This window comes from Herpailurus yagouaroundi, unplaced genomic scaffold (assembly GCF_014898765.1).
Source record: "Herpailurus yagouaroundi ecotype Mexico unplaced genomic scaffold, PumYag 205, whole genome shotgun sequence".
NCBI lineage: Eukaryota > Metazoa > Chordata > Mammalia > Carnivora > Felidae > Herpailurus > Herpailurus yagouaroundi.
The window spans coordinates 9309067-9322551 of NW_024412436.1; the positions used below are offsets into that span (position 1 = coordinate 9309067).

The window sequence follows — 13485 nt, forward strand, 5'->3', positions numbered from 1 at the left end:
GGGGCCGCCCGCAGCCCCGGGCGCGCTCGGAGGCGGCCTGAGAGCAGGTGCAGGGGCGCGGCGGGCGCGCTCGGAAGTGGCCAGCGCGCGGCGGGAGGCGGGCTGCATCTCCGGGGCTCGTCCTGAGCGCGCACCACCGCTCCCCGCTCCCGTCGACGGGATTTTCACTGCAAGTCTGAGATGGAGCCTTTCATTGGCGGCATCTAGGAAAAGGTTGGGGGGGGGGGGGGGGGGGGGGCGAGGCGGGGGGGGGGGGAGACGACCACTACCTTCTGTTTGGCAGCTGCTCGTCTCTAAAGCAGGACACTGTCTCCGGGGATGGTTTAGGGCAGGTCCTCCCGTGGCCGTGAGCTCAGGTCAGGGCTTGGGAGGATGTCAGTATTGTGCGCCCACACCTCTCAAAATGCTGCTCTGCGGCCTGTGAGGAGAGACACTAGCAGGGTCCCCAGCCTCGCGTCACCGCCCCGCGCCGCCCCAGGCCCGGCTGTCGGTCCTGTAGCCCCTCACCGCCTATTGTCATCGCCTGGGAGGGTGTTACTGCCGCTGCATCACAACCACCAGGACCTGGCCTAGAGAGAGTAAATACTGGATGGATGACTTAGCATGCCTGGGGGTTCTTCTTAAAATCTGGGCACTGCTGCCCACAGGGGGTTCCTAGTCTACACAGCAGAAGCTCACCGGGTGTGGGGGCCATGACCGGAACCTTGGTGGCGGTGCCCGGAGGGCCTCTGCACCAACACTGAGCCCACTGCTGGGGCCCTCACTTGGCCCGGGGGAGCAGCCTTCAGGAAGCCCGTCCTTCCCTCTCTTTTCTGTTCCTCTCATTCAGGAACTCTTAATTGAGAAAGGATGCCTCCTTTGCTCTGTTCGGAACACTGACCAAGTGCTGTAGAGACAGAGCCCCTGACCCTCTCCGCCACCCTGTAGTGACACCTCCCTGCTCTCTGAACCCAATCCTGTCTCCCCTGCTCTCTCAGGGACTGCACACCTTGGACACAGAGATGGCTTCTGCTTGGAGCACCCCAAGGTTGATTGATGACCGGAGGCAGTGGTGGCCTTCCCCACCTCAAGGCCACTGTGGTTTCCTGAGCTGCGTGGGGCACTTTGTTTACTTGTGCTTCTTTTACAAAATAGAGGAAGGAGTATTGGAAGCCTAGTCTGGTATTCTTGCCACTTTTCAAATTCAGAATTTCACAACCCAATCATTAAAGTGTTGATAATTGGTTCCTTCTGCCCCCCGCGACGGCGTGGAACTGGGAGAGGTTAGGACTCTTGTGCTGCCCGAGTTCCCCGGAAAGGAAGCGGGCAGGCCTCTGCCGGACCTTCTAGCTGGACGAGCTCTGCCACCGTATTATCCCGATGCCCATCACTGTGTGGAGGACCCCCTTTTACTAAATGATTTATTACTCTTAGCAGAATTCCTTTGGCTGCAGATTTTATTTCTGAGTCACTCTGTTCAGCTCAATTGGTCGCCTTCAGTTACCGTGGCAACCAGCAGATGGGGTTCTTTGACAAGGGTCAGCAGGGAGGCTGCCTCAGTATAGACTATAGAGGGAAGAGGAGCTAAATAAAAAGCTTTCAGCACTGACAGCTCTGTAGCGGATGGCCAGGAGTACTTATCAAATTACTTGCATTAAAACCTAATTAAGATGTGTGCCAGTAAGGGTGCCGTAGTGATTGGACCTGGTTACTGAGCTGCCGTGGGCCCACTCTGACTCGATCACACCTCTGTGACTGATTTGCCGACCTCGAGGATGGTTGAACACGAAGAAGACAGAGGGCAAGCTCACTCCAGTGTGGATCTGCCACACTCCAGGACACTCAGACCCTCTGGGAGCACCTGGGGGACCTCACTGGCCCCGAATCTTCGTGCTAACACCACACTGCTGCAGACACTCCGGAGGGCATCTGAACAGGCCCCTCGTGCGTTCTCATAGTGCCACATCTGCTTTTAAGACTATACTTGCTTTAGTTGCAAATAGTATTCGTCAAAATAAAACTGATCTCTTAGTTGTTCCAGATACAGTGTACTAAATAGACATGCTGTCTAAGCACAAAGGATCTTTTCTGTAGGGAGGAAAGGGACATTTTCCGGTCAGTTGACAAAATTAGAAATCATAGGTTAGATAAAGGTATTTTGTCACTGTTCCAAGTCAATGTAGTTGATAATATACCGTGGTACATGGGAGTGTCTTTATCATTAGGATTTACACACTGAGGTCTGGGTGCCCGCAAATTACTGTCAGATGGCTCTGAAAACAATAAAAAATATACAGGGGCGCCTGGGTGGCTCAGTCGGTTAAGCGTTCGACTTTGGCTCAGGTCATGATCTTGCGGTCCGTGAGTTCAAGCCCTTCGTCAGGCTCTGTGCTGACAGCTCAGAGCCTGGAGCCTGTTTCAGATTCTGTGTCTCCCTCTTTCTCTGAGCCTCCCCTATTCATGTCTGTCTGTCTGTCTCTCTCTCTCTCTCTCTGTCTCAAAAATAAATAAACGTTAAAAATTTAAAAAAATTTTTAAAAATAAATAAATAAAAAATATACATATCCATTGTGTGTGTGTGTGTGTGTGTGTGTGTGTGGAGAGAGGAGAATAATAAATGGGTTAAGTGATAACAGGTAAATTTGGATAAATGGTATGCGGGTATTCTTTGTACTATTCTTACAACTTTTTGTAAGTATGATATTATTTTCTTTTTTTGATAGTATTTTCAAATAAAGTTTTGTTTTTATTTTTTATTTTTAGAAAAATTTTTCATGTTTATTTTTTTATTTTTTATTGAAAACATTTTTTTAATGTTTATTTATTTTTGAAGGAGAGAGAGAGAGAGACAGAGCCTGAGTGGGGGAGGGGCAGAGAGAGCTGGAGACACAGAATCCGAAGCAGGCTCTGGGCTCCGAGCTGTCAGCACAGAGCCCGACGCGGGGCTCGAACTCACCGACCGTGAGATCATGACCTGAGCTGAAATCAAGAGTCGGACTCTTACCCGACTGAGCCACCAGGCACCCCCCAAATAAATGCTTTTTAATAAGGGGATGTTTCCACTGAGGTTTAGGTAGAGGGTGGTAGTGACCCTGTACCTAAAGAGGTATCTGGGGAGAGGCATCTGGGGTGCTCTGCTGGTGCTGCTAAATGGCCTCGCGCCGCACGTGGCCTGGACTCTCCTCTGCAGGAATCGTGAGACCCGACCGTCTTCATCCCACCGTCCCGTTCCCTGTTGCACAGTGGGGCTGTGCTCCCCATGACTGCTTTTGCCTCAACGAGAGCGAGCTACAGGTGACCGTGGCTGGAGGCAAACAGTCTCCTAGGTTCTTTAGAGTTTAAGGTTCCTGACGCGTCGGCTCCTGCCCCTCCTGTTCCTGGTTGCAGGATCCTTTCTCCCTGCCAGGCCCTCCGAGGGGATCAGGAGCTCAGCCCGTGTCACATGGCACTTTCTCTCTCGGATGACAAGGCAGTGATGCAGCAGATGTTCTCAGTGTTCTGTGCCGAAGCTGAGGCTCATTTCCAGCCTGTCTTAAGCAGCTGGTCTGTGAGAGCGCCAGGTGACACCACCCGAGGCCTCGGGGGTGCGGCGGCCTGGGGAGCTGGCCCCCAGCAAGCTCCCCAAATGAGTCTCTGGAGCCCTGGGCCTCCCGCATCTGCGTCCTTCGTGCCAGCACCGGTCCGGACTAGGTTGGCATCCAGACTGAGGAGTCTGCAAACCGGTCGGGGACGAGATAACGGAAACGGGGCTTCGAAACTTTTAGGGCAATGGGTGCAGGAGTGTGTTTTTATTGTCCTTCGCAGAACTATCAGTCGGCAGCGGAGCGCAGTTAAAAAGGAACAAAAGCGGGGCCAGAACTGGCGATCCCCCTGAGCCGGGTGGAGGAGTACTGGCCCAGGGGCTCCCCCACCCCGGCCTCCGAGAATGACTGTGCCTCCAGCCCCCACTAGGTCCCCCAGTGGGTCACCTTTCTCAAGATCCTTGCCTAAAATCCCTTTTTTTTTTTTTTTTCTTTTTTAAGTATGAAATAGAAGGTCTTTTTCAAAAGGATTCTGAAATGCTTCCAAGAACACTGGATTTGGAGTCAAGAGACATGGGTTTCATTCTTAGATTTACTAAACACAAGCTGTGTGACCACCGGCCACAGGTTCACCATAATGGGCTGGACTGGATGACCTCTGAGGTGCCCCTCAGCTCTCACATGACTTCATCAGGTGCTCCTTTTGCAGAGAAGAGCAGGGGTCTCTCCCTCAATTGCTGCCCCTAAGCAGCGCCTGCCCCCCCGCCTCCCCCCGCTTAGGCTGATTGGAAATTTAAGAGAATGAAAAATTAAAGGGGTGCAGGAACATACATTTCCTTTGCTGGAAAGGTCAACTCTCCCCAGAATGGCACAATCTTTAGAATGAACGACTCAATTACGATCGCTGTCGAACAGGTTGGATTTGGGCAAAGGAAATTAAAAGGCAGAGCAGCCATTGAAACTGCCTTCATGTTCTATGTGAGGATAACCGGCCGGAATGTGTTCCAGATGCCTAAGCACGTGGCTTATTCTCGCTGACACTGTATGACGTTAATGAGATGGGATTATGTAAACTGTGGCGAGCGATGTTCAGGCATTGGAGAAAAGCGTACAACTTTAAGTTAATATGGTTTATTTGCTGAAATTAACTCCTTAGAGCAAGTTTTCAGGGTAATTGGGCTTTCAAACTTCAACTTGGGCAACCCGTGTTATTAGGACTAGAGCGGACCGCAGGGTTTGAGGATGGGAACACACTGAGATTGTATGGTCACAGCGCCATGGACGTGTGGAGCTGGAAGAGAAGGCTATCATCCTGCAGCCCCGTGGCTGGCAAACTTTCTTTCCAAGGGGTCAGGCTGTTGACATTTTAGGCTCAGTTGCAGCTCCTCAACTGGGCTGTTACAGGAACAAAGCGGTCATAGATGATATGTGAAGGAGGAGCGTAGCTGGGTTTCAGTCAGTGTATTTCAGGGCTGAAAGTGAATGTCATGGAGCGTTCACATCAAAGTATTCTTTTTCTTTCTTTTTTTTTCATTTGTCATTCGAAAATAGAAAAAGCATCCTTAGCTTGCAGATTGTGCAAAAACAGGCAGTGGTCCAGGGTGGGGTGTGGCCTGGGGGTGTGAAGTGTGCTGACCCCTGCTTCTAGCTTATTGTCTCATTTCACATGTGAGGAAACTGACACTCAATGTGACCACGTTGCTTTGCTTAACTTATGACTGACGTCCAGGCCTGGGAGTGGACCATGATAGTTTTCGTTTGGACAGTTGGCTGTTTTGAGGATCAGAGTTGGAGCCAGGGGGAGAAATTTTTCTCCGCCAGAACTCATGTTGTATGTGTGTCTAGTATTGTGAATTATCTCATGCCAGTGGTTCTTACCCTTGAGAATGTACCAGAATCACCCAGAGGGCTTAGGAAAACATACACCGCTGGGCCCCACCGTCCCCCGAGTTGCTGATTCAGGAGGTCTGGAGTTATTGTTTTCTCAGTTTTAGAAATGGACAACCTGAGGTTGACTGAGACCAAGCCTCTCGCCCCAGCGGAATAGGTAGTTCGTGGTAGGATTTTGAAGCCATGTCTGAACATCCAAGTGCAGCTGGCACGCACGCATCTGTTCTGGGATCTTTTAAGTTAGTGGCGAATTTCGATAGCATACTTCAAATTATTTAATGTATATTTTATGCCCTTTCAAAGTTATTACATCTGAAGGCATGCTTATACTACAGACAAGAAATTACAGGTCTCTTTGGTGTAAATAGTGTCCATTGGAAAGTAGTTTGTTCATTCTGATGTATTTACCCAGCACAGTCTATATGGCAGGCGCCTTGCTGAGTGCTGGAGATGGAGAGATGAACAAGACCCCATTCCTGTCCTCTGGGAACCCGAGTTCAGTGACAGTGGCACACAAGCCACCACCGAGAGCGGGACCGCAGTGGGGTAACCAGGGCAGCTGGCTGCAGAAAGAGGGGATAGTTTAGGAGCCAGTCTCCAGAGCCGGGCGTCTGAGCCCTGTGGACGGAAAGGGCAAGGGAGGAGGTGGCAAGGCGGCGTCAGAGCCAGGCGACCAGAGGTGGGCCCGCCCACAAGAGAGACACACACGGCGAGGAGCAGGCCACTGTGACCCAGTCAACCTGGCTCTTACCCCTGCTGGTGGCCCGAGTTAGGAGGGCAGACGACTGACTTCTGTGCCTCCCTTTTCTCCTGACCCCGACGATGCGGACGAGAGTAATACCTACCGCTTGCTCTTGTTAGGGGGACCACTCCCTGGGAATCGTAGAGACGTGATTGCATATTTTACAGTCAAGCATTTGCACGTTTTACATCCATATGCTGGTTGAAAAATGTTCATTTCCATGACGAGGCCCCTGTCCCTGTGAAACTGTGGGTCTGACCATTTGAGAACACTTCTCTAAGAAGGGGAGGCACGTCTTTACCGTAGCCAGGGTGATCAAAGGAAGGGGTTCTGGTCTGAAAACATTTTAGGTTAAAAGACATTTGCCCTCCTTCCCAAACCGAAGGCAAAACAACACAAAAAGAGAAAGGGAAATAAAAAAAAAAAAAACAAAAAAAAGAAAACCCAAACAAAAAAACACCCCACAGTGGTCGGTAGGAAGCTCCTGGGTGAAACTGTTGAGCGAAACTGAAACCTCAAATCAAGAACACACATACATTTATGGGGACATCGGCCCCCTCTGGAGGAAGAAGGGGGCCGGCCGGGAGAAAGCCACATGGGAAAGCCGCCCCATGGTGTTGGTACCAGGTTCACAAGTGTTCATTTGGTTATTATACCTCATAGCATATTTATACACTGCATATATTTTGTATGTATCACATACAACATAAAAAAATTTAAATATATGTATTCACTCGCTTTCACAGTATTCATGGCAAACGAGTGTCTGAAGCACAGGACCAGAGCTGGCAGCTTGCACCGCTTCTGTTTTGCATAAGATATTTTACCCAGCCCACTCAGCTCTATAAAGTTGTTTTGTATTTTACCACTTGCTCCATCTTATCCTGAAGTCTTACATATTTAAAAAAAAAAAAAAAAAAAAATGCTGGTTCTGATCATGGCTGCGGGTGTGGCCCAGGGGATCGTCCAGGCCCAGCGTGGGTACAAGCCACCCGTATCGCATCTGCAACCTGGGCTTCAGAAACCCAGGCCCGCTTGTTCCTATGGCAACTGTGGCCCCACCCGCCTGTACCTCCCCGGAGCCTTTGCGCCTCGAGCCCGAGCCCCTGTTGACGGCTCTTCTCCCCCGACAGGCCCGCTTCTGCCCAGTGGCGGTGGCTGGGCACCGGCAGGTCCGTAAGGAAACGGGCCCGGCCCCAGCCATCAGGATGGAGAGCCCAGCCCGGGGCGCAGGGTGGCCCGGAGAGGCCCTTCCTCGCTGCCCTCAAGGGCAGGGGGGCACCGGCTGCCTCGCGGGGAGGCCCGGCCTGGCCGAGGCTCCACTGGGTGCCGCGACAGCACAGTGCAGATGCCAAGTGTGTCCCGGGGGCACCTGGCAGGAGCGGAATGGGTGCCCGGTCCAGAGATGAGAGGCAGGCACTGGGTGTGGACGTACAAGTTAGGAACTGGGCTCCGAAATCTGTGTCCGCATCAGGAGCCCGCGTGTGGCTTGCAGGCTGTCGGGGGCCCCTTCTCACCGGAGGGGCTGCTGCCGAGGCAGACTCCAGAGCAGGCCTGGTGAGGGCCGCCCCACTCCCTCCTCCAGTTACCTCGTGCCTTGTGCAGGAAGCAGCCCAAAACAGGGGACCCAGACAGAACGAGAAACTGCAGCCTCTCAGGCCGTGAAGCTGAGACGTGAGCGTTGAGAATGCTCAGCCCTGTGAAGATCCGGGGGGGCGGGGTTCCGTTCCAGGCCCAGGGGACCTGCAGGGCCAAGAACACGAGAGGACACGAGAACATGGAGTGCACGAGTCCCGCAGGGCCGGGAAGGGCGAGATCATCCAAAGGGGAAGGAAGTCAGGGTGTCCAGGTCTCCGTGAGAAGGTGCGCCCTCTGCCCGGCCCTTGGGTGCTGGCTCCCCCACAACCATGCTGTCGCCTGGCTTCTTTTCTCAACAAACGTGTGCCCTCTAACTGAGGCAGAGTATGAAGGCTGCTGGGCAGGGGCTTCCCCTGCTCACCTCTCTGCCCTCTTGCCTGGGGAAGGAGGGTCCCAGTCTCTGCCGAGGGTGCCTTTCCGCCTTGGGAGGCCTGGTTCTCTTTGCCCTGAGAATTCCCTCCTCTCCTGCGGTCCTCCGGCCACTGCCTCGAGCCCCTTCCATCCTCTGCGTCCCTCTTGCTCCCTTGCCCTCAGCGAAGCCCCTCTCCAGAATAGTCTCCCCTCTTCCATCCTTATAATCAGGCTTCCACCACGCCTCCCTACTGATAGGGCAGGCAGCCGTGGCTGGGCACGTCCACAGCGTGTTCCACAGCCAAGTGGCATCTCACACAAAGACCCCCCCCCCCACTTCCTCCCAGAAAGTCCCTTTTCCCCTAAGCTCCAGGTCTCCTCCCCTGGCTCCCCTCCTCCCTCCCCGTCTTCTGTCCCCATGGCTTGCTATGGCTTGCTGGCTCCCTGTCCTCTGCTAGCCTGTAAAATGTGGCTGATCCCCAAGGCCCTGCCCTGGCCCTGCTCCCTCACTGCTGTAAGTGTGCTTAGCCAGGAAGCTCATAGGGGGCTTATTTATTTTGAGAGAGGGGGAGGGAGAGAGAATCCCAAGGAGGCAGTGTGCTGTCAGTGCGGAGCCCCACGTGGGGCTGGAACCCACAAACCATGAGCTCATGACCTGAGCCAAAATCAAGAGTCAGACGCTTAACCGACGGAGCCGCCCAATACCTGTATTTTTAACAAACGTGAAAGTCTCTGCCAGGCTTCCCTGGGTGAATCTTGCCCCAAGTTCATGGCCTCACCTCTCAGCAGGTTTGGCCAGCACAACCGGAGATCCAGCCAGAGCTGTCCCAGGTGCCGGGCCCCAACTGCTGGGTGGGTGGGTGTCTCACAGGTGCCTCACCCTGGCCCCAGAACTCCCACCCCAGGCCTGCCCTTCCTCCCATCCTCTCTTTCCCGGTGAAGGACACCACCATTGTGTGGACGACCAGGTCGTATCTGTTAGTTTGGCTGCAGAGCTGGCTGGGACCAGCCTTACCCCTGTGAGCAGCCTGCAGACTGTGGGCCAGCCACACCGCCCAGCTCACAGTTCCAGACAGCATGGCCTTTGCAGCCTCTCTTCTCATGGGGGGCCCCCTGCCCCTCCCAGACACCCCCATTCTCTTCACATCCTGACATACCGGCGGAGTGGCTCGAACCAGCCGTATATCTTTCTGTGCCTGGGTTTCCTCATTCTTAAAGTGGGGATAATGAGTTTCTGCCCGCGGGATTGTTGTAAGCACTTAGTGCAGCGTCTGGCACGTAGCTGGTGCTCAAAAGATGCTGGTGTGTTTTCCTTGATGGGCACAAGCCTCCTCTACCCCTCACTTGCCCGGTGACCACTCGCTTTCCTGCTTTCACCGGCCCCGCTTTCAGGACAGCACCTTTTCATTTTCCAGCTGGTCTCTCCAGAATTGGCCCTCTGAAGGCAGGGACCCATTGTGATTGTTGATGTATTCCCAGCATCTACCTTAGTACTCCACGCTTAAGATATGCTTGCCAGGGGTTGGCTGGTTTCCTGAATTAACTCCATGAATCAACCATCCATTATAAGGACACCAGGGCACTGGGCCACCTGGGCGGCTCCATCGGTTAAGTGCCCGACTCTTGATTTCAGTTCAGGTCATGATCTCACGGTCCGTGGGATTGAGCCCCACAGCGGGCTCCGCGCTGACAGCTTGGAGCCTACTTGTGATTTTTCTGTCTCCCCATCTCTCTCAAAATAAATACATACACAAAAACAAACACAGAAACAAAAACACTCAGGCACTGCCTAAACGTGCCTCCAAGCTCGACCACTTTTGTATGGCTTTGTGCAAGTTAATCGAACCTCTTAGCTTCAGTTTCTCATCTGTAAAATGGGAAGCTAGCATCTAGCTTTTAATGAGATAATCACCGCGGAGGAATAAGCACAGGGCTCAGTTCACATTAGCTGTTGTCAGTGGTGGCAGCTGAACATGGGCACTTAGAAGGACAGAAGTGACAGCAACAACCAGTGTGGAAAATACAAGACAACTTTTGTGTCCTAGGACACCCCGAGGTATCTCTTCTAACTGAGTAAAGGAACATCCACGAACAGAGTATAGGCAGGGTTGTGTGGTGTTTGGGGAAGGCTGTCCCCCCAAATAACTTTTCATTGTAAAAACGATGTCTTCCCAATATTCCTAATAGGCCTTGAGAGCTGCTACTGAAATATATTTCCGTAACAAAATCCCTTTTATCTAAAATCTAGGTAGGTTTCTTTCTTTCTTTCTTTCTTTCTCTCTCTCTCTTTCTTTCTGTCACCCTTTTAACAAATGTGGGTTTGGGTTTGTTGTTATTGTGGTTTTGACCTTTTCTGAGCTTGTGATTGCCTTTGTTGCTGCACGTGGAGTGCCATAATAGAGGCTGACCCCGAACAACATGTCTTTTAAAGGGAGAAAAGCACCCCAAGGTTGACTGCGTGGAGTGTTCAAGTCGGTTCCAGCCACAAAGCTAGTGGGGGCTTCAGCCTCGTTGAGGGAGGACCTGGCCCTCCCGAGGCCCTTACTCCCCAGATTGGTGGTCCTTCTGCTGCACAACCCAGGCAGCAGTTTCCTGCTCTGATGCCCAGTTCACACCCAGGGACTGGATTCAGCCAGGCTGGGTGGGGCCTGGGCGCTCTTAGATAATTGCCGCAGGGATCCGAAGCCTACAGTTTGCAAAACGCTGCCAACAGAGCCTGATTTAGGTTCCGGGGGGCTCCAAAGGGGGAGAGTCTAGGCAGGAACTGGCCCCGATTCTGGCTGTAAGCCAGTGTGGCTAGCCCATGGCCGGTATTTTGTGCGATGAGACCAGGGTTTGGCTCAGCCCGGAGCTCTGGATCAGGGAGCCACCTCTTTCCAGGAGCCCAAAAACACATGCTGAAGCCATCCGTCCATAGGACTGTTTTCCCATTTGATCAAAGCACAGGGCAAGGGACCACATGGAGAAAGGCCATTCTTGGCGCCTTGTTGCCTTTAAGCCTTAATGGTGTCATCTATTTATCACATGTTTCTGTTACATTTGTTTCCAGCGAACATGAAGCCAGTGGGTTACTACCTCACTAACTCTTGGCCTGTGGCTGTCTCCACACCCAGGACTTGATTGGAGGGGGAAAGCCACCCAAGGGTTTAGACAGCTCAGCTGCTAACAATGATGCTTTTCGCCTGATTCAAACATCCAAATGTTAGATTGTGTGCTTCTCAAGGAAAAAGGCTGCTCTCCTCCCCTCTGCATCATCTCCGGGACGCACTCCGGTGCTGGACAGCAGAGTAGCTGCTCAAGTGAGTGGTGGCTGCCTGCATCTGTCGGTGGCTCAGCCCCGGCAGAATGCCCCTGCCTGGCGCTCACCCCCCACCCCCGCCCCCAGCCCACTGGCCCGGCTTCTAGGCCGCCCTGGGATGCCCTTGCCTCCCCCAGCCGTGCCGGGTCCAGGACGCAACGCAGGGAAACTCCTGTTTGGTCTGACGCCAGTGGGGTGGTTTTGAGGCTGCTCTCAGAAGAAACTGTCTCTGTGTGACAGTGGCGGTGGGGACAGAGCGGGCTTCCCAAAGCCCCAGGTGCCCTGGCTGCACCACGATCGATCGGAGGAAGGGTAACAGGGGCGGGGGCATTACTGTGTATACAGAACAGGAGCAGGAAAGCACTCACACTTGGATGGAAGATCCTTGTGTTCGGTTCCGGGGACCTGGGAAGCCGATCTGGGCTGGAGCGGCTGACCCTGGCCCGGAACAGCTACAGGCTCAGGAAGGAACTAAGGAGGAAAGAACTAAGCTCTGCCCTTGGCTCTTCTTGCTCTTTCTCCAGAACCCGCAGAAGGCTGGAGGCCGGTGGGCGGGGCATGGGCCTGTGGGCGGGGCCAGACGGCGGTCTCCAGCGCAGGGGGGCGGGGCGGGCTTTGTGAGCATGCGTCCTGCTGCCTGGGCGCCCACCGGTGTCTCTCGGTTTCCCGCTCGCTCCCGGCTACCCTACCCGTCGCACTTGCCGGTGTGGGAAGTAGCCCGCGGTGTGTGAAGAGGAGGGAACCGGGGTGGGGACTGGGGCGGCAAGTGTGCTGTCAGGGGCAGCTTGAACGAAGGTGCCCCCAAATCCATCCGAGGTTGAGAAGGGCGGGCGGTAGGTAGGTGCCGTCTCGGAAACGGAAATGGACAGGGTTGCACGTGGCACAGGCATCCGGGAGAGCGCCAGTAATACTAGAAAGTCGTTAGGTTTCCTGGGGTGTAGTTGTACCACCCCCCAGTTGCTGCCTCGCTGCTGGTGAGGGCGCCCTCCCACCCCTTGGTTGTGCTCAGAGCTCCCTAGACCCGCAGGAAGGCTAAGGGGGTGCCCCGACGCCGGTGTCTGCAGATTCGGAGAGGTCATTGACTCAGTGTTGGACATGTAGCTTGGAGTTTGAAATGCATCTTGAGCTTTGAAAACCCCTTTCTTGTGAAAATGCAAGTTAATTTCACCGTTGGTGCTTTAGTGGGTGAAGTCTGTGAGGAAGGGCGCATGACACATCCAGCTTCTTTCCAGAACAGTTGTGGGTAGTTATGCAACTCTAAATTTAATCCAAAGCCTACATTCCCAGGGGCGAGCGTGCTACTGGCTGTAGGAAGCCGTCTGTGGACAAATGAGGATAATAGTTTGAGTGAATTAGCAAGTCTGGAGAGGAGGGCCCATCAGCAGAATGACAAATTTAGGATCTTTAAAGACATCTGGTCAGCGATGCCGGAGCTCGTGATTGACTGAGTGATTAATAATGGAAAACCCTTAGTTCAGTGTTTCTGCTGTCCCTCGCCCACTTGCCCAGCCTGGGCGGGCTGTCTGCTCCAGCCTGCCAGCAACGTCTCCAGCTGAACAATGGAGGCATTTAGGCCCCTCATCTTTGACCCTGGTGAGTTTACGCTTTCGGTTTTTCTTCTACTTACCCAACTTGTCTGTGTGTTTCCTAATTGACAACTCCGTCGCAAAGGCTCTTAATGCCGGTTCACATTTGATATGATTCCGTTCCACTTAGCCCACTGCTAGCTAGCCACGGCCTCACCCCTCAGGGTCGCCCTAGACTTACAGCTCCCGGTTCACCGTCTGGAGCTTACGGCAGACACAGGCAGCCATGGAACACGCCGGAGGGCTGAAGTTGGGCGTGGTCCCCCTTGCTCTCTGACACCTGTTGCCCCCGGGCCCTAACTCTGCGGTGGATTTCTCTGCAGGCTGAAGCAGCTGGACAAGCACAGCCAGGCCACGGCCCTTCAGCTGGTGCAGCTCCTCAACAAGCAGAATCAGCTTCTGCTGGAGAGACAGAGTCTGCAGGAAGAGGCGGGGCGTCTGAGATCCCAGGTACTGTGCAAACCCAGCACGGTTTCTTCT

The 13485-nt window shown here is 53.6% G+C and overlaps 1 protein-coding gene and 1 long non-coding RNA gene across 8 annotated transcripts in view; one reads left to right on the forward strand and one right to left on the reverse strand.

Annotated features, from left to right (window-relative positions):
* SDCCAG8 (SHH signaling and ciliogenesis regulator SDCCAG8) overlaps positions 1–13485 on the forward strand; it is a 253284-nt gene that overhangs the window by 224690 nt on the left and 15109 nt on the right. For 5 of the 7 annotated variants that reach the window (XM_040451836.1, XM_040451834.1, XM_040451838.1 and 2 more), the window contains one exon: positions 13329–13455. The exons of 1 other annotated variant lie outside the window; for it this stretch is intronic. In XM_040451836.1, coding sequence (XP_040307770.1) covers positions 13329–13455 — 127 coding nt within the window. Of the gene's footprint in view, positions 1–13328; positions 13456–13485 lie in introns of those variants that run through there. One more of the 7 variants, XM_040451840.1, reaches the window with a different exon arrangement.
* LOC121015113 (uncharacterized) lies at positions 5642–12017 on the reverse strand. The gene is made up of 2 exons (XR_005783626.1): positions 11788–12017; positions 5642–5953 (listed from the first exon to the last, which is right to left on the reverse strand). It is a non-coding gene; the product is annotated as an uncharacterized LOC121015113 (long non-coding RNA).